The sequence below is a fragment of the Balaenoptera acutorostrata genome, chromosome 3 (assembly GCF_949987535.1).
Source record: "Balaenoptera acutorostrata chromosome 3, mBalAcu1.1, whole genome shotgun sequence".
Classification (NCBI taxonomy): Eukaryota; Metazoa; Chordata; class Mammalia; order Artiodactyla; family Balaenopteridae; genus Balaenoptera; species Balaenoptera acutorostrata.
The window spans coordinates 146,617,422-146,637,431 of NC_080066.1; the positions used below are offsets into that span (position 1 = coordinate 146,617,422).

The 20,010-nt window shown below is 52.1% G+C and overlaps 1 protein-coding gene across 4 annotated transcripts in view; it reads right to left on the bottom strand.

Annotated features, from left to right (window-relative positions):
• Nucleotides 1–1,811: 1,811 nt before the first annotated feature.
• Nucleotides 1,812–20,010, bottom strand: part of TMEM229B (transmembrane protein 229B) — a 39,379-nt gene continuing 21,180 nt past the window's right edge. For 2 of the 4 annotated variants that reach the window (XM_057543445.1, XM_057543443.1), the window contains exons 2-3: nucleotides 16,202–16,383; nucleotides 1,812–5,435 (exon numbers count right to left, since the gene is read on the bottom strand). In XM_057543445.1, coding sequence (XP_057399428.1) covers nucleotides 4,911–5,414 — 504 coding nt within the window. In that variant the 5' untranslated portion in view covers nucleotides 5,415–5,435; nucleotides 16,202–16,383 and the 3' untranslated portion in view covers nucleotides 1,812–4,910. Of the gene's footprint in view, nucleotides 5,436–16,201; nucleotides 16,384–16,750; nucleotides 16,807–20,010 lie in introns of those variants that run through there. The other 2 variants (XM_007184326.2, XM_057543446.1) reach the window with 2 other exon arrangements.

Genomic DNA, 20,010 nt, shown 5'->3' on the forward strand with positions numbered 1-20,010 from the left:
ACTAACCAGATCAATTCTCAGGCCCATCTGAATTTTCAAAAGGAGAACGATTTCACCTGGTAGTTTCAAACCCTCTGAGAGCACCAACAGCTAGGGGCCCAGGCTTAATCTCAAGAGAAGGAAATAGGATCAAAGGCAAAAGGCCCGGGGAATAAATAAAGCTGCATGTGGGAAGTAGAGAAGATGTCAACTCCAAACCCAGGGTTGCCAGAGGCCAAAATTTCACAACCCTCCCTCCGTGAGGAGGGATCCTTGTGCCAATTGGTTTAAGTCTTGGCCAAGATGGCATCCCATACTTCCTTTTTTATAACCCCATCTCTCCCCCCAAAAACCTCCCCCTCCTGAACATTAATTTCACCTTGTGAATAGCATTTGGAGGGACTGGACTCTAACAACGTCCGGAGTCTCATCAAAGTACAAAAGGGCACCTGACTCATCACAAGTTCTCCCCAAAGGGTCTTCGGCTTACGTTGAAACAAAAGAGGGACGTGGTAAATCAGGACTGTAGACTGGTTGCCACCAGACCTCCTCTGTAAAATAGGGGAATAACGGTGCTCACCTCAGATGGGAGAAAATTTGAGAATGAGGGCGAGCGCTCAGTGCAGTGCCTGGCTGCAGTCGCAGGAATAGCAGCGGCACGAACCACAGTTGTTCTTCTAACCTGTGCTATGAGCAGTCAGAAGGTCTCCTTGAATTGGGTGAGGGTGGGGCAGAGGAGGTGAGGAAGGAAAGTATCAAGAAAGAAAGGTACCCATTGAGTAGAGTATGGAAGGAGCTGGCCACTGAAGAAGGGTCTCAAGTCCCCTCGGCCTCCTTGTTCTGGGTCCTACCTCTTGCCTCTTCTCTGAAGCTCCATCAGGTAGACCCTGTTCCATTATGCTTGCCTCTTTCTTTTTATAAACACCTGCTCTAATGGACTAGCCTTACAGATTTGTTTATACTAAGATGTAAATGACTGTTGGGGCTTTGCTCATTTGTATAAGGGGAAGGGCTTTCAGTTGAAATGAACACCATCGAGTGAGTCAGGGAGGCAGAGGGCCTTCTCAATGATTCAGAAAGCACAATGCCTATTCCATCCAGAAAACCGGCAGGTATTCTATAGTCTGGCTATGCCAGGTGGGGCAGGCCATTTTGGTTTGGTTAAACTGGCTGAGCAAATTCTGAACCCTCCATCCTCTTCCTGGAAGTAGGAAAGTAGGCAGGACCATGGTGGGGGGAGAGGAGGACAAAGGATGCTAGACAGAGCAGAGGTACACAGAGCAGGAAGGGATGACTCCCTCCAAATGTGCTTCTTGGGGAAAGCAGCACTGCCAGGGGGAGAGCAGAACTCTCTGTTTCTAAAAAGCATGACTTTCAAGGTAATGGGAAGTAAGGGGTTCTAGCCTTCCAGCTCTTTGGGGTACCCTCAGACTCCTTCCATGGGCCTTCCCGCCCCATGAGACATTGCAGGTCATGGCTGGCATTTTCAAGAGAAGCCCATCTCATGGGCAGATGCAGTAACCTACAGTCAACCTGGATACTGCCTGGGCCTCCCCATCTGCCCTGCAGCCTGGTCCCAAAGTCAGCACTGGACCAGATTATGATGGGGAGTCGGGGGTCGGGTGGAGAATTCAGGTTACCAGAGATGGTCAGCACAGAGATCGTGGAAAGGACTGGTGGAGAATGCCACCTGCCCTCCCCACAGCATGGCCCCATCCAGCATGCTTCAGGACAGTGTGATGCCAGAGTGTGAAGGGCCTGGCCTCTAGCAGCTCCTAGGGAAGGGGCTCCAAAACAGAAGAAACAGAGATGGGTCAGAGCCAGTCCTGGAACACAAACACCAGTATATTTTGTGTGCATGAATGTGAAAAGAAAGAGACAAAGAGACCAATGGAGACAGAGCAGGCAATGGGTGCACAAACCAGTCATGTATCCTTCTGAAGAGCTGCCATAGCTGGGGGACAGTCCCATCTGCCTCAAAGGCCCTTTTGTAGAGCAGGGACCTGCAGCTCCTCCAGGCCTGGGGTGGCCTCAGAGTAGAAGGTGCTTTCCCTGCCTTAGCCGTAAGTCCTCCAGGCCTGAGCCTCCCATTTTTCTGCCTCCCCTGTGGTGATGTCTGCATAGCCCAGAGCTCTATAAATACAGGTTCTCCTAACTGACCCACTCAGTGGCTGCCTCCCCAGGAGACCCATGCAGAAAGCGAGGGACCAGGACAAAAGGACTTCATGGGCACTCCCTAGGTATTATTGCTGTGAATAAGCATAGGCCATTGTGACTCACTGGCATCGGAGGGGACACGGCACAAGGGACAGGATGCCTAGCAGATGTCAGAAGCGATTCAACCATGCAGGGCAGCACATGGCGATCTGTGACTCAGAGATGCTGCCATGTCCTGTGGAGAGAGGCCCAGGACACAAGAGGTTCATAAAAAGGGATCAGATTCTCTGCTTTGCAGGGCTGGGATTACTCCAAACTTTGAGTCCTTGGGCACTATGGGATTGGGGCCCTGAAGACACACAGATCCTGTGGTCAAGCTCCCGGTCATCACCTCCCTTTGCTAGGGGCTCTGTGCCCTACGAGGGAGAATAGGAGCCTCAGGGCACCTGGATGAAGCAGAAGCACAGTGCTCTGCACGTTGCCAGGCAGGCAGGTTTACTCGGGGACCTCTCGCACTTGGGAGATTTTATAGGGCCCAGAGAGATAGTGCCAGGGAACAGACAGGGCAACCTCTGGAGCGGCCAGACCCAGCGGGCCACCCAAGGGCTTGCTCTGGCAGAGAATCATGGAGGCCTTGGGCTGGGAGACATCAACAAGCTGACCACCAGATTCTGTCGTGGAGGGGAGAGCAAAGGTGAGTAGTGTGGTCTAAGGGGCTTAGAGGGGTAGTGGGGTCCAGGAGACCGAGATAATGTGGATCAAGGGGAAAAGACCGAGGAAACAATTACTCAGACAGAACCGGGAACCAGACACTATTCTTCCTCTGGAATCCCCTCCACCTGTAGATGGAAAGCAATTGACCCCCACTGGAAGGCTGAACCCCTAGAAGCCCCAAAGCCCTGGAATTGGGGCCACAGTAAAATCAAAGGTAGGGTTAACCCCTGCAGAATGTAGGTCGTGCCTGGACTGCAGGAGCCTGCCCAGGACATAGAGGCTGGGGATCGCCTTCAAACTGTCCTGGACAGGGTCACTGCAGAACACAACCCTGCCACAGGCAGAGTCTCCCAGCCTTTCTCCCAATCCAGGACACCACCCCTGCCCACCCGCAGCATCCCCACCCTGGCCTGTGCCCTAGCTGGTGCTGTCTGCACAGTCTAGGTGGAGCAGTACAGCAAGAAGAGGAGATTCTCTCCACAGGTCGTATTATCACTTTTAATGTTCTATAAAAAGGGAAAGGCTAATTTCTACCTAAGAGTCATAGTGTGGTCAAGAAGAGACCATGTACCATGGGATAGGCTGCGTTCTGATGGACCCCTCCCCTCAGGGAGTGGGCAGAGCTGGAAGTGGGCTGGAGTTAGGATTTCACCTGTCTACTGCCAGCAATGGACCTGTCACTGAGGAAGGCGGGGCAACCAAGATGACAATGCCCATGAGCTCGGCAGGGTTAATACTGTTTAAGGAGCAAGCTCAGGGGGTCAGCTTTTCTGGGAGGGGTGAGGAGGGGGTAGCCCTGAGGAGGTTTTGCTGCAGGGCTGGGGCTATGGCAGAACCAGAACAGACCCATTCCCACTAAGGATGCTTCGAAGACCCTCCCAAAGCTGAAAGGCCCTCTTTTTCTCCCTCACTCAGTCTCCATGACTCTCCAACACTGGATACCTGCTCCTCCACCTCCTAGAAAGCTAGACTGCCCTGGCTGGTTTGAAAATAAACCAGTCAGGTACCTTTACTGCCCAACTTCCCCCCTTCACACTGATTTGTCTCTAGGTCCCCATTGTGGATCCATGGGGCCCAAGATGGCCTGACTGTGCGTTGGGGGTATCATTAGTTTTTAGCCACTGCAAGGAGGTGAGCACCAGGGGCACTGCCACAACCCCCCAGACCAGGGGGGTGGGGAGGCATAAGGGGGGACTCCTCAGGAATCGGGCCATCGACAATAGTGGAGGGAAGGCTGCAAGAGGGTTGGAGGGGTCTGCTCAGGGTTCTATCTCTGGCAGCTGCTGTGTTGCCTAGGGAGTTGTGGGTGGGGCAGGTGGGGGGGGGGTTACATGAATAAAGGGGCTGCTAGTGGTAAAGGCTTTGAAAATAAGAAAAGGGGAAAATGCCACCGAACACACAGGGATTGAAACCTCCAAAAGCCCAAGGTTGGTGGGAATCCAGCACCAGGGGGGGAGCCCCCGAAGGCCAAGGGATCAGCGTGGGACCCTGGGGGAGGGGAGAGGAGCCAAGGGAAGGCCTCCCAGCCCTTGCAGACCAGCACTCCTGCCCAGCAGCCTCCTGGCTGCCCAGTCTCTTCTTAGGCTGCAGCTCAGCAGGCCCCTGGGGGAGGTATTGGTTGCAAGCAAGCACCTGAATATTGCCTAATGGAACCAGCCGAAGTCCAACTAAACCAGGTGAGAGGCAGGCAGGTGGCCGCTGCAGCAGCCCAAAGCCTCCTCAGGCTTTGCCTCCCACCTTCTGCTCCATTCTGTGTCCCTTAGCCAGGACAGGGCCTCCTGCTTCCAAAGTCACCCACGTAGTCCAGTCCCGGTGTAGCCACAGGCCCCCCGCCCCTGAGCTGGGCTGACATCCACGGACCTTATCCGAAGTGCCCCTGCCGCCTCCACACCCCGCCCCCAAGACCTGACCACGCCCCCAACGCCCGCCCACAGTGGGCGGGGCATGGGGGCTCCGTGTGCCCTACGGGGCAGGGCTTGTGCTGTACAGAGGGGGCAACACTACCAGCTTGGTACCCTTGTCCACAGAATCCATGAGAGCCCCCCAGCTTCCCCCCCAGCTCAGTCAGTCTTGACGTGGCCGTTGGCCAGGGCCAGGGGGCCGCTGGGCTCCCCGGGCTCGGCGTTCTTGTCAAAGCGGAGGCGGAGGGTGTTGCGGATGATGAACTGCTCCATGATGAGGGCCCCGCAGAACCAGGGCACGGCGTACTCCAGGGTGATGAGGCCCATGAAGTCAAAGTCGAACTGGGAGTAGTCCCAGGGGCAGGCGTTGAACTGGCGCAGGATGAAGCCGGTGGTGAACTCCCACAGGTAGGTCCAGAGCGTGTAGATGAGGCAGCGCACCAGCAGCGGGCAGCGGCCGCGCAGGCGCAGGTACATGCGCTCCACGATGAGGATGGACGTGCCGTAGATGAAGAGCGCCCACACGCTCGTGACCCCCGGGAACTTCCAGTTAAAGTTCACCACGAATTCCCAGGCCGCCGTGAACATCACCTCGCAGAAGTAGCCATGGATGGCGTACAGGTACCAGCGGGACAGCGCCGTCAGGGGCTCGGCGGAAGCCATGGCGCTGACTCGGGGGGCTGGCTGTTAGGGACGCAAAGGAGACACAAGTGAGGGAGGAGGGGAGGGGGCAGGGCCACAGACTTGCCCGCCCCAAGTCTCTGGAGTGAACAGGCTGGAGGGGATTTCAAACCTGCCTCTACCTTTCTCTTTAGTTACTCATCATACTCCTAACCCTATTCCATGTTCATTACTTTATTTCATATTCCTTACCTGAGCCAGGTAGGCATGAGAAATAAAAGGAAGAAAACAAACAGCCCCACTGGCTTCCTCTGAGAAACGCTACTCAAATGCTACTTGGAGAGAGGTGTCCACTACACTCCCTATAATAACTTCTTAGGATGATTGGTAGTCAGTGGAAGAGTTGGCTGTCCTGGCCCACCAGTCACCCCCATTTCCAGGCTACTTGCTAATTTTTCACTAGGCCCGTCCACTGGGGTCCCCATCTCTTCCCCCACTTCTTCTCAAACTCAAGTGAGTTCCACATCACTCATACTTCTGAGCTCTTTCTAAGCAGCCCGTCACATGTGTCTTTTATGTGTGTGCATGTGAACATATACATAAAAGTTACCATTTTAACTGTTTTAAAGTATACACTGAAGTGATATTAAGTACATTCTCATTGTTGTGCATCCATCACCACCATCCATCTCCAAAATGTTTTCATCATCCCAAACTGAAACTCCGAACTCATTAAACACTATCTCCCCATCCCCTCTCCAGCCCGTGGCAACCACTATTCTACTTTGTCTCTATGAATTTGACAACTCTAGGTATCTCATTTAAGTGGAGTCATGCAGTATTTGTCCTGTTGTGACTGGCTTATGTCACTGAGCCTAACGTCTTCATGGTTCATCCATGTTGTAGCATGTGTCAGAATTTTCTTCCCTTTTTAAGGCTAAATAATATTCTATTGTGATCTACCTAGGTATATTTTATCAATTCATCCATTAATGGGTGTTTCCACCTTTTGGCTATTGTAAATAATGCTGCTCTGAACATGGGTGTACAAATACCTGTTAGAGTGTCTGCTTTCAGTTCTTTTGGGTATTTACCCAGAAGTGGAATTGCTGGATCATATGGTAATTCTGCTTTTATTTTCTGAGGAGTGGCCTTGCTGTTTTCTACAGCAGCTATACCATATTACATTTGCACCAGCAATGCACAAGGGTTCCAATTTCTCCATATCCTTGCCAGCACTTATTTTCTGGTTTCGTGATGATGGCCATTCTGATGGGTGTGAAGTGGTTGCTTATTGTGGTCGCATTTGTTTTTAACTGCTCCATTAAGTGGGGTTTTGGTGTTGAGTTTCGATATTGAGAGGAAACCAGTGGGCTGACAGAGGAGAGAGTCCTCCCCTTTACTTCTCATTCCCTTCCGATCCTCTCTTTTAAACCCCACTGGCGTTCAAGGCCCCATCATGCTTCTCCGAAGACTGGCCTGGCCCTCCACCAGCGACTGTGTGGACCACTCATTTGACCCTTTACTCAATGCCACCCCTAGTTACTATCCAGCCAGCCTGTGTACTCCTTGATGGCAGCAACTGTCTCCCGGTCCTCTGTTCTGCGGCCTTGGTACAGTCCTCCCCTGAGCAGGCGTTCTCTAAATGACACGTCATTTATGTGGAGGGTGGGGTGGGAGAGTTCAGGGTTATACCAAGAACAGGCAGGCAGAGCAGGAGAACATGAACCCCAGCTCTGCCAGCTGCCAGTGGACTCCAGGCTGACACCTCTGGCAGTCCTCTCTCCGAGGTGGTAGAAGGGACAGAGGTTAACAAGATGACATTTGCAGTCTGCCCACCTGTCTGGGAATCCCAGTCTTACGTTTCAGGTAAAGCAGACCTAGTCATAATAATGCCTACCCATGCACATTGCCTGGTGGTCTTCCAATCACTTTCATTCACATTTTGTCATTGGTTCTTACTAAATTAAGACTTGTGTGAAGGGCAGGTAGTTTGACTTCCATTTTTTAAGAGAGGTAGTTGAAGCTCAGAGAGAAGTCATTTGCCCCATATCCCAGGGCCACTGAATGGAAGAGGTGAGACTAGAATCAGTATCTTTTGATTTCGACTTCAAAACTCATCATACTTTAGCCATCTCCTAGACATGCGTGCCTAATGTCACTCCCCTGCTCAAAAACATTCAATGGTTCCCCATTTTCTAATGAAACGCTGCAGTGTCCTTGGCCTGGCATTCAAGACTCTCCCTGATCTCACTCCAATCTACTTTTTCAGCCTAATTCTAACAGTCCAGCTCTCCGCGTCTTACCACCATCCCATCTATTGTGTTTTATGTGCCTTTCTCCTCTTGCCTCCACAAGTACAAACCCAGCTTACAGGTTACCTTCAGAACAAAATCTTTTTCATCCTCCCAACCACAAATCCTTTCTTCCTCCCCTGAATATCCACAGCATGTACTCTGTCTCTCTTTGGTACAGATGATTTTGTTTGACTATGTTGATAACTTTCAGTCCCCAGCCAAACAGCTTTCCTGTGTTCTACACCTATTTACCCCACTCCTTCCCGAACACCTCCACCTAAGTGTCGCATAGGCACCTCATATTCCTTTCCTAAATCAAACTCATTATCTTCCCCCCCAATATCTCCTATGACCCCCATCTTTTTTTTTTGGAAATTAGAACACTTTGTGCAACGTTTTGGTCCACTCTTAGCTTCTTTTTTCTTTTTAAATTATGCAATTAAAGGAGCACCCAGCACACAACTCAACACAGAGAGTGTGGGAGGACCGGCCGGTGATAGGAGCCCAGGCCTCTGGTCTCAGGCTCGAGCTGCCCTCGCTGCTCCGGCCACGGCACCGAACTGCAGCCCCTCAGGGCCCGGAAGGGGGAAGGGGGAAGGCGGTTCCAGCCCCAGCAGCTTTCCCGTCCCTACTGGTGCCCGACTGTCAGCGTGTCTTGTCCCACACCTGTGGCCGGGAGGGGACCGCTTGTCCTCTGTCCAGCAGAAGGGCTGGTCACCTTCCCTTGCTGCGAGGCGAGTATGGAGGGCCTCCCGCTGGAGGTGCCGCCTCAGGCCAGGTCACCCAGATTGATCTCAGGGATCGTATGACCCCCCATCTTGATTAATGGTACCACCATGCACCCAGTTAGCAGAGAGAGGTCATTCCTGCTTCCTCTGCCACTTCCCCCCTTTAACCTGAACTCCCTGAAAGTAAGGACTTTGATTCAGCACTGCATCCCCAGGTGCCTAGAATAGTGCCTCGCACACAGTAAGCATTCAGTTCAAGAGTGAAGACATTCTTGGGACTTCCCTGGTGGTCCAGTGGTTGAGTCAGTCTTGCTGTGCAGGGGACGCTGGTTCGATCCCTGGTCAGGCAACTAAGCCCACACGCGCAACGAAGAGCCCGTGCACCACAACGCAAGATGCCGCGAGTGTCACAACTAAGACCCGACGCAGCCAATAAATAAATAAATATTTTTTAAAAAAAGAATGAAGACATTTCTGTCACTCAGCAATTGCTACATAACAAATCATCCCCAAACTCAATGGCTTAAATAAACTCTCATTTATTATTACAACTCACGTGCCTGTGGGTTGGCAGATCTTGGCTGGCCTCAGTCACATGGCTGTGAGTCATCTGGGGGCTCTGTCCTATGCTTGGCTGGGATGGCTCTGCTCCACTTGCCTCTTGTCTTTCTTCTGGGCCTAGTGGACTAGCCCTGGCAAGGTCTTCTCATGGCAAGGGCGGAGGCCCAAGAGCGAGCAACCCAACTGCACCGGTGCTCTTCAATACTGGTTAAGTTGTTAAGTCACACCCACTAACATCTTGTTGGCCCAAGCAAGTCACATGGCAAAGCCACCAAGTCAGCCATTAACTCCTATCCTTTCTACCTCTTAAACATCTTTGAAATCCATCTCCTCCTTGTCATTCCTCTTTCTCATTCCTGCTCTAGTTCAAGCCCCATCATCTCTCACCTGGATGACTCCAATGGTCTCTTACTTAGCCAGTCTCCCAGCCTTGCCTTGCTCCTTTCAATTTACTCATCACTACTGTGAAAGAGTGTATAGAAACAGCAGTCTTTCTAAAGTGCACATCCAACGTTTCTCCCCACTTAAAGCCCATTAGTGGATCTTTAACATCTACAGAGTAAGGCTCAACACCTAGGCATGACTGGCAAAGCCCATCGTGATCCACTTCTGCTTCGGAGCCTGTCCTCCAGATCTCTCCATTGCTGTTTTTGCTACTTGGGGTGCCCTTCCCCCACCCATGGCCTGCGAAGCCATAATCCTCCTTCAAGATCCAGCTCCTCTTCTGTGAAGACTTTCCTAAACACCTGCAACTCTGGAGCTGTCCACTGCCCTGTCCACCTCTGCACCCCATTCACTTCTGTGATAACAGTTAGCATTTGGCTTTGCCATGATTCCTCTGGAGGCCAGCACTGGTAGCCACCTGATGAATGTTTAATACAACATTAAGAGAAAAATGCAGGATTCAAAGTGGAATGCTGAGTATGATTCTGATTTTGCAAAGGCATACATACATGTAAATATCAAAAATTTAGCCACAATCGTCTCCAGATGGTGACATCATAAGTGATTTTTATTTCCATCTTTATACTTTTCTGTAGACTCTAAAATTTTTTTCTAACTAGTATGTATAACTTTTATAAAAATAATGGTATCTCAAAAACATTTTTTTTGTTTGTTTGTTTTATTTTCTTTTTTTGGCCACGCAGCACGTGGGATCTTAGATCCCCGACCAGGGATCGAACCCGCACCCCCTGCAGTGGAAGCGTGGGGTCTCAACCACTGGACCGCCAGGGAAGTCCCTTAAAGCTATTTGTCGAATGACTATATGTTAATCATCTTAGCGCCTCGTATATAGAAGATGCTCAGTAAATTCGCCAGACAAATGAACTTAAGGAAACCCGAAATTGTGTAAAATTAATGCCCATTCTTCCCTCCTGAGCCATGCCCGACAACAAACCATGACTCACAGGTGTGAATGGTGTGTAGGGTTAAGTGCAGAGGCTCCAGATCCTGACTGCCTGGGTTTGTGTTGTGGACGATAATACCCCCCACCTGTGGGATCTAGGGCACATTACCTGACCTCTCTGTCTCAGTTTCCTTATAAGTGAGAATAAGAAGAGAAACTACCTCTGAGGGTTACAGTGAGGATGAATGAGCTAAGAGATAGCCACTACTAGGGATACAGCAAATGCTCAAAAAAGGACGGCTTTCATTTCTGGCACGGAGCCAGGATTCCTGGTCGGCTTCTCCCTCCCACCTGTGGCAGGGTCTTTCTGCCCCTGTCCTCACTAGCAGCCGGGCAGCCTTCTGTGCCAAACAAGTCAGGTCTTCACCTCCACCCAGAGCACTAACCCGGCAGCCAAGCTACCCATGAAAACAGTAATCACACATACAGCCCATGGAACAAAAACCCAGCTGAGGAGAATCGACGTGAGCATCCAGCTCCCGTGTGGCTGAGGAGGTTTGATGAAAGGGGAGGGGTCTCAGAACCAGCCCTGTGAGGGCCTGGCTTTAAGAGAAGTGTGAGTGAAAGGGCCAGCATTCCTGGCACAGTTTCTCAAGCTCTCGTTTTATCCTGAACTCCCAACAGGTTGCTAAGCTCTGCCCAGAACAGAGCTTGGGCTCCAGGGAAACTCACAGAGGAGCGAGGAGGGATCCGCAGTCCGAGGTGGGTGGACAGTGGTGGCCTGGAGACCCCTCTGCCTCCTGCCCGACTCAGGGTCCCCTGAACGCAGGTCTGTCCACCTGACAGGCACTCGTAGCCCCGGCCCCTCTGTCCCCCAGGACCCGGAGAAGGGACTTCTTCAGACGTGCTCTTCAGCAGCCTCATGTAACTGGTGGAGTCATCACTCTGGTCAGTCCCCTCCTTGATGCTGATTTTAAAACCCTACTCTCCTTGCCTCTTGGTCAGATCTTTTGAGGAGGCCAAGGATGGTTTCCCAGTCGGTTACAGATCAGAGGCTCCAGCCACGCCCACCCCCCAGAGCAGGTGACTTGGAAGAGTTGGACACCCAAACCCTATGGAACAGAAGCAAGATTAAAGCAGTAGCTGTCAGAGGGAGAGAGGGCAAGCTGCCGAACAGAGGAGAGGATGTGGGGAGAGAGAACAGGGCGAGCCTGAGGCCTGGATTCTGTTTTTAGAATCTCCGTGCCTGGAAGAACACGGGTAGGTGGAGGGGAAGCATACCTAGGCGAGGTCAGGGCATGTCTGAGGAGACCTGGACTGGTCCACGGAAGATGAATGGGGTAGAGGTGGCGGGGGCCAGGAGGCCAGGGTGAGGACAGGGACGGGGATGTGAGGCAGTGTCGTCAGGTGGGATGGCAGCTCACACTGTGATGGGACAGATGCTAAAATTAAAGGCAGGCATTGGCCTGGGTGGATTTTCAGAACTCCACTCCCCAAACCCACTTGTAATAGTCACAGGAGCTGTGCCTAAACTTTGAGCTAGGACAGGCTCCCCTCCCTCTGCTGTGCCCAACAGCCCCCATCCCTGCCTGGCCTCCCCCAACCTGAGCTCTTTGCCCCAGACCCTTCCAGTACCTCCTTGTTCAGCCCTGGGATCGGAGCCCCGGGTATACCTGCATCAAGAGGAAGCAGCAGTTCACGGGATGTTGCTTCTTTCTCCTGGTGACAGGCATAACCATCCTGAGGACCATGACACAAAGATGGGACAGCCCAGGAATGAAAACTCAGGGTGGAGTAGAGAGGAGAGCGTGGGCAAGACTGAAAGCAGAGAAAAGAATTTGCGGAGCAGTGGATGGTTTCACAAGCGGGATTTTAGGGAACAACACTCAAGTACAAGAGCCCTCATGGGTGATGAAAGAGCCAGGCACACGGAGTTCCAGCAAAAGGCCAGAGCCCAAGGAGAGTCATCAGGACAGGGCACTGCCCCTGCAAGGAGACAGGTGGGGAAGGGGGGAGGGCTGGCTTTCAGAGCGCTGCTCCCTAGGAGTATCTCACCTGCTGCTCTTGGAACCTGCTGAGCTATTCCTTAGGGTGAGCAGTTGAGAGGAGCGAAGAGAATGCCATAAAAGTCCAAGACAGGCTGGAGGCAAAACCAGATGGGATGATTGTTCTTGGTTTTGCCAAAAAACCCCATCTTGTAGCATCTTAACTTCCTGGAACAACACGACAACTCTGGGAATTTTTGTCCAGAGGAGCATCTTGCTAGAAAATCAGGATTCCCCTTCCATGCAGACAGGCTGGGCAAGCCTTCCTCTTTCACCTCATTTACTTCCCAAATTTCACTCGCCATCCCCAGGCAACAAAACCATTACAGTTAATTAATACCACTGCTCTGGAGAGATTCACAGGCCTTCCAGGGGTCTCTGAGGACAAGGCATTGGGGGCACAGCTTGAGCAACCCTGAGTGCAGTCTCCTGGTGGGGTAGTGGAATTAATGAGGGGTGGGCGGTCGCCCTTCCCTCTGGGTGCCAGATGCAAGTTCTGAAACAGTCCTGAGCTTCCCCTGTGGTCATCAGGTTGAGGAGGAGGAAAACATGGGCTTACTTCAGGGCCAGAAGGGAAGCAAGTGGGGGAAGATACCTGTGGTCACTGGCTTGCCCAAATGCCATACAGTTCCACCCTCTCTTGCTGTGGGCGCCCCCCCAGGAAAGCTCCCTGGGATGGTCCTCCTGCCACTTCCCAAGTCACAGTAATAATCAGGCACTCTTCTCAGCACTTTCCATGTATTAACTCAGATAATCTTCGAGCCCATTTCACAGATGGGGAATTTGAGGCAGAGAAAGCCTAGAAAATTAGCCTAAGTTCTTACAGCTCCACAAGGCAGAACTGGGATTCAAACCCAGCTCCAGAGCCTTCACTCGCAGTCAGCACATTGCACTGTTCTTGAGCCTGACTACAGGCTCCTTTGAGGGCACTACCGTTTTCTGAGTTTCTGCTTGTGGAAGGCTGAGATGGTATATGGAGAGACAACAGGAAGCAAGAAGGATGTGAGCTTCTCGGTAGATCATCAGTGAAGCCCAGAACTGGTGTCAGAGCTCCTGAAGGCTCTCGGTCTATTCTGAGAGGCCAAGTTCTGTTCTGAAGCCACGTTCTGGCAGCGTCCACACGAACGTCCTCCACGGTCACGGCTGACCCTCACAGGATCATGGCAGCAGCCACCCCTTCGGACCTTAAGGCACGTGCCATTCAAAGACCTCTCACCAGGACACACATTACCCAGAGCCTCCCCGACTGCCAGCCTGCCCCAATGCTGCCGGGAATCTCAGATGCCCCAGCCCTGCCACGGAAATGCCAGCCAAGAGCAGTGGCCAGCGTGCAGGCTGCCCAGAGAAGCCCTGTGCCTACAGCAGCAACAGCAGCCAGAGTATCAGAAGCAACCGATCCGTGCAGGGCAGCAGGCCGGGGAGGATTTCAGACGGCCTCAGATGCTGAGCAAATCCCAGCTGGCAGGTGCAGGGGGGGCAAGTGGGCTTGGGGAATGGAGTCAGCCTGGCACAGAGGCTTACCAGGGCTCAGGCAGCAAAGGGCAGCCTGCGGGTGGGGTCTGCAGGCTGGGGTTCCTGTGCGTTGCCTGCAGGACCCTTCCCAGACTTTACATGGCTGCCTCTCTGTTGTCATTGAGATCTCAGCTCAACCATCACCCCTCAGAGGAACCTCTGATCCAAAATAGCCTCCCCGTCACTCACATCATCCCATTTTAGTCATAGCGCTTTCACTTTCTGATATTTTGCTACTTGTTCATTGTCTGTCACCCCCAATTAGAGTGAAATTTCCACAAGGGCAGGGCTCTGCCTTGTTCACTGCTGGGTAACTAGTGCCTAGAACAGTGCCTGGCAGTAAGACCCACTGATACCTGTGAACGAATGGATTGATGAACGAATGAATGGGCCCAAACAGGCACAGGCCCTTAAACACTGATGAGAGCAGGTATAAAGAACTAAAGAGCTCAGCCTTTCTCTTCTCCTCTTTCTTGGGAAATATAGCCTTTAAAATTTTTTTATATCTAGCATTTTTAAATGTCTTTCTTTTTCCTGATTACAAAAATGACATTTGCTCACAGTTGAAATTTAAACACTGCAGAAAGGAATGACATAGAAAGCAAAAGTCCCCCATCATCCCACATCTTAGAGAAAATCACTTTTAATGGTATGTTGTGTACTTATTGAGATTTAATTTAGTTTTAAAAGAAACAAATCCATGCATCATAGAAAGAAAAGGCATTCATAATTCCAGCAAACTAGCAGCCATTATCTTTTCCCCTTTGCGATCTTTTCTCATGTGTTTATTTTACAAGTTACCATAATGTACTTATCCTGTAACCTCACACTTTCACTCATTACATCATCATCATTTTTCCAAGTTGTCACATTTCCTATGTTCTGCTTATTATAATGGCTGTGTAATATTCCAACAAGTGGAAATCTATAATTTACTTAACCTAGCTGTTCAACAAAGGGAGAACAACTGTTTCCCATTTCTACTCTGACAATGACACCACAAGAACATCTTTTTTATGCCTGTAACAAGAGAATTCAGCCCTTTTCTTTGCTGGAACTATTTCCTAATGAAAGATTTCTTAATGAACAATTCTACAAGTGGTGTCACTGAACAAAAGGGTACAACTGTTTTAAGGCTGATGGTGTAGGTTGTCCTGGGGAATTCTGTGTAATGCGGGGAATAGGTCTCCGTCTGAGTCACCGCGTTCCCACAGTGGCGTCCACGACCATCTCTCCACCCCCCCACCCCACTCCCACAGTCCAGGCTCTCTCACACCACCCCGGCTATAAATCAACTCGGTAACACACTTCCTGAAAGACCCTCCAATCACAAACTGATTTTGCAAGCCTCGGTTGACTGAAAAATAGATTCTAGCCTTGAGTTTTAAACTCTCAACTAGAAGTGGAGTCAAGATCTATCTAAAGCTGAGAAACACCTGGTTACCCTTTCCCTCTCTGCAAACTCCTACATAGAAGCTAAGGGCTCTGGGCTCCCATGGACCAGTCCAACAGCTCCTAAAACTTGTCCAGTCAAGAGTGCAAACCCACCAGCACTCCCTGCCCTGGTTTCCGGGGGAGCTCTCTGCCTGCTGGCCCCCGGTCCCACAGTGGAACTGTCTGCCCTCTTCAGACAGAACAGCCTTTAGGCTGGACAGCCTCTGGGGCTTGGGAGAGCAGCCAACTGTCATTTTTTAAAGCATCATCAAGGAAAAGCCAGAGGCCGAGGCTGGAAAGAAAGGCTATGTGAGGACAGGTGAGACTCCCCAGCCAGGGGGCCCCTCGCCCTACATGCCGCTCCTCTGGACTGAGGAGGAGATATGGCTGAAACATGGCAGAGGCAGCAGAGAACTTGCTCCTCTTGACCCCCTGGTGGCCACGTTTCTGGCAGCTAAGGCACCACAAAGCCTTCACCATCCAGTGCCCTGGATGCTCAACCCAAGGCCACACAAACCACTCATGGCTTCCGGGCAGAGTCTGGAAGCCTAGGTGAGATCCAGTTCCCACTGCACAGAGGTAAAGCCCAGGGCCCAAAGCACCCGTGAGCATACAGATAAAGGGAACTGGGGAAGATGCCATCTCCTAAGTGCTGGGTGTCTCACATCACTCATGTCAGCCCATCTGGGTCTGACCCAGTTCTTAGAGGCCATGTGGCCATACGATGGCTCTAGCATGTGACATGGCCTGAAACTGCTGGAAAACCCCCTCCCATTCCAGGACCATAGCCCTGTGACAGGCCCTTGGACCGGAAGCAGGCTCAGAACTGGAACCTTCAGACCTGCGCCCATGCTGCTGAGGCAGGAAGGGCCAGTGATCCCCTGGGAGCCAGTAACATACTCACCTATCACACCCTTGAGCGCGCGGCTCCGAACAGACATCAGGAACACTGTCCAGGAGCGTCCCGGGTTAACCTTTGTCCCGGTGCCTGGCTGGGCCTCGGTGCCATTCTCAACAGTGTGGGCACGCATCAGCCCCAGGGCTCAGCTGATCCTCGGCTAGTGGATGGATGGCTTCCATTTGTCCCTGGAATTAAAGAGGAGGAGTTCATTAGCTTCAACTGCCCCCAGCTCCGAGCCACCAGGCCAGCCAGAGAGGCAGCCTCAAGGCAAACACCGCAACTCCGGGCTCCAGGCTCAGCCCCAGACACGCATCACACCCAGGCCATGGGGCCTCTCCTGGAGCCTGCCACCTCCTCTCTGCCCTCCTGCTTGCCCAGGTCTGGTTAATCCGCAGATGAGAGCCCGGAATGGATCCCAGGCGGTTCACATGGGGGCGAGGGCTCGGTGCTTCTTGTGCCATGAGTGAATGTGTGCACACTAGTGAATCTGAGCAGGGATATAATTTTAGAATCCAGCTCCATTCTCAATTTAGCTTCAAATTACACTCTCACCTTCACCCTGTAGTGGGTACATCTGTTCTCAAGGGCAGTCAAGAACCTCACGGAAGACAGACGATGTAGAGCATTTGTTTTAGCATTTGGGGAGCCAAGCACAACTACACCTGCAAAAACAAGCACGCCAACAAAACGTGTGCTAAAACCCTCTACCCGCAATCCCACTACCCTCATATTTGTTTCATTTTATTATTTTATTATTATTGTCGAGACCCTTCCTATTAACATCGGTAACTGACTACAAGCTGATATAAAGCTGACTTTATAATGCCCCTTGCCACATACATATTTTTAATAGAGCCCTAAGACTTGACCATCTGATAGAGACTTCGACATTTTTTTGCTTTAATATGAAGGTGCTGAAGCTTCCCCGAAAATCCCTTGGATAAACTGTACCTTCTGCACGAGCCCAGGGACAGAGATCAGATCCAGCCCAGCCCTACAGAGGGAAGGACGGCTGCTCAGGAGCTGAGCACAGTGTGTGACGGGGGTGGGAACTGCCCCCGTCCCCCAGTGGACGGCCAAGCAGGGTGGACCACAGAGGCACCACCTGTGCTGATGGCCACCCTCCTCCCTCCCCCAACCCTCCAGGCTCTCTGAGCAGGGCTGACTCGGGCCTTTGCTCCCGAAGGTGACAACTTTCGAGGCAGCAGGGGAGCCAAGAGAAGTGAAAGCGCAGGGGTTGGGGACCTGAAATTCACTGTGTGCACATGTGCTTGCAGGCAGGGAGGGCATGCACCCCCGGGTCTCTCCCCTGGGCCTCTGCACTGAGAGAAGTGAAGGACAGAGGGGGTGAAGTGCTGCGGGCCGCTGTGCTCTCCTGGCATCTGTCCCTCCCCAGCTCCTCCACAAACAGGAGCCCCCAACCCTGCCCCACCTGCCCACCCCCCTCCCTTCTCCCAGCCTGCCGGGCCGTGATCACCCTGGAACACACCTATCAGGGGCATGTCCAGCGCGCCCTCCACCCCCAGCACCACCATGACCCTGTGCCTGGGGAGTTCGATCCCCCCCCACGGGCACTTCCCCTTCTCTGGGCCCTAAGCAGGCCGCATTAACAGTACTAGTCAAAACCAAACAGAAACCAAAGCCCACATCCTGGCAGCACAGCCTGCTGGTCGCCACAGTTAGCCCTGGGGGCCCGAGGCTGGTTAGGGTGCTGTGCTGGCAGATGAAGCGCGGCAGTCAGAACAGGCTCCCTCCCGGGGCCAGCCTCATGCTGGACACCTCCTGCTTCCCGGTCTGCAGGCTCTTCCCCCAGGGAGCTGGGCGGGGTGGGGGTGGGGGTGCTGGACAAGGAGGTGATGGGGTCCCACCTCTGCCTCCAAGTGCACAAGCTGTCCCCAGGCCTCTCTGACACCCTCTGGCCCCTTAGACCGGGTCCCAGCGTGTAGAGGGCATGAGGCTCCCTTGAGGACAGCATGACCTGATCCAGAAGTTTTTGGAGTAGAGGAATGTGTGAAGAGCCCTTATACAACTAACATGTGGTAGTACTTGTACTTTTTCAAGTGTGTCATCTCTCGTAATTCTCCCCAGACTCCTGCAGGGAAGGCAGGAATTATCCTACCTCCCCACCCCCACCCTGTCCCCAGCCCTGCTGCATTTTAAAGATGAAAACACTGAGTCTCAGGATATTAAGAGATTAGGCTAAATCCATACATTTGTTTCAAACCCTGGTCCTCGGGCTCCAGAGTCACCCCTCTTGCCATATAGCATACCTTCAAACTGCTTTCCATCCCAATCTCATTCTCAAGGCACACATCTGCATGCACTCATCCTTCATTCAGTGTAATCTACTTAGTCCATCCTGTAAGCAGCTTATTTGTAAACGTACAGCCAAGTCTGTCCATCCAGCTTCTCCTTCAACATGTCCCGATGCCCCAGAAGCTTGAAGGAGCAGAGACCACCGTGCAATTTCAAGCCCTCTCTAACTGCCCTCCTCTGCAGCCCACCATACCCACTCCTCCATTGAGACCCTGCCCCCTCTTCATTCCTTTGTGATGCCATGCTCCCACAGCCCCCCAGTTATTCCATCACTGATGTTCCCACAGGACTTTGAACAGCCTCCTATTGAAACATACTGCCCCATCTTAAAATGATTACGTGTCTGTTTCCCCCTCCATATGATGAATTCCTTGAGACCATAAAACATCTGTAGGATAGAGGGACAAGCAAGGTAGAGAAGGATCCAACTAAATTACTGGGTGATTGCAACATCCAGTGTTATTAACCAAACATAATGATGTCTGGTGTTCTTCTCTAATTTTTAGGCCACCATCATGGAAGGGTTCTCTCCCACAAAGCACCATAAACGTTGGTTTACAATGGGCAGGGCTGTCTCTGCAGACCAGGGAAGAAAGGAGGGTGCTCGCTATCCTTTCTCCCACCTCCAAGAGCCATCACCCAGGCTGAGAGGTGAGGATAGATGGGGTGAGTGCCTTGGGTCTGGACAGTACAGAAGACATGTCACATGAGGAGGGATGGGGCAGGAACAGAGCGTCCTAGGCATCCCGGGAGACAACCGCAGGCTTTCACATGGGCAAGGAGCCAAGCTCAGGTTCAGGTCAGAGAATAACAGTGCCTATTCTGTTATTTCTACGATGTGCTGGCACTCTCAAAAGAAGCATCCAGTTTTCATATGTGTAGGATTCATTTCCCAAAGAGGTTTAACCAGCAGCTGCTGGCAGGAAATTCCCTCTGCATCATTCTCTCTCCTCCCCTATAACTATTTAAGGTAAGCTGGGCTTGCAGGACTGAATCTCTGCTTCTCTGACCGGAACCTCAAAATCAAATCTACCCCCATCCACCACCCTTCTCTATGGGCTGGAACCTAAGAGTGAAGCCAGGAAGTGGCAGGCAAACACTATCCCTTTTTCTCTCCTATTCTCCTCTTCCCAAAATCACCCCACCCAGGTGCCCATAAAGTAAGGAGAAGATGCCCCAGAGACCCATTGGGGAGCCCTCTGGTTTTTCAAATCCTCCCCAGTTCTTCCCTTTTGACCCAGAACAACTGCTTTTACTTGTCCTGTAGTAAGACCAGCCCTGAACACAAGTGGATTGGCAACTTCCCAAACCAAGGAGTGACCATGCTCAGCTACAAATGCAATTGGAATGCCAAAGCCCCCCAGGGGAAAGGCTGTGTCTGGTCAGCTCCCCATTGGGAGCAAGGAGACCCAGGCCCTGGGGCCTGGCTGGCATGGGGAAGAAAGGGTGTAGATAGGGGATGGACCCCCCCCCCCCACTTGGCCATGTCCTTCCAT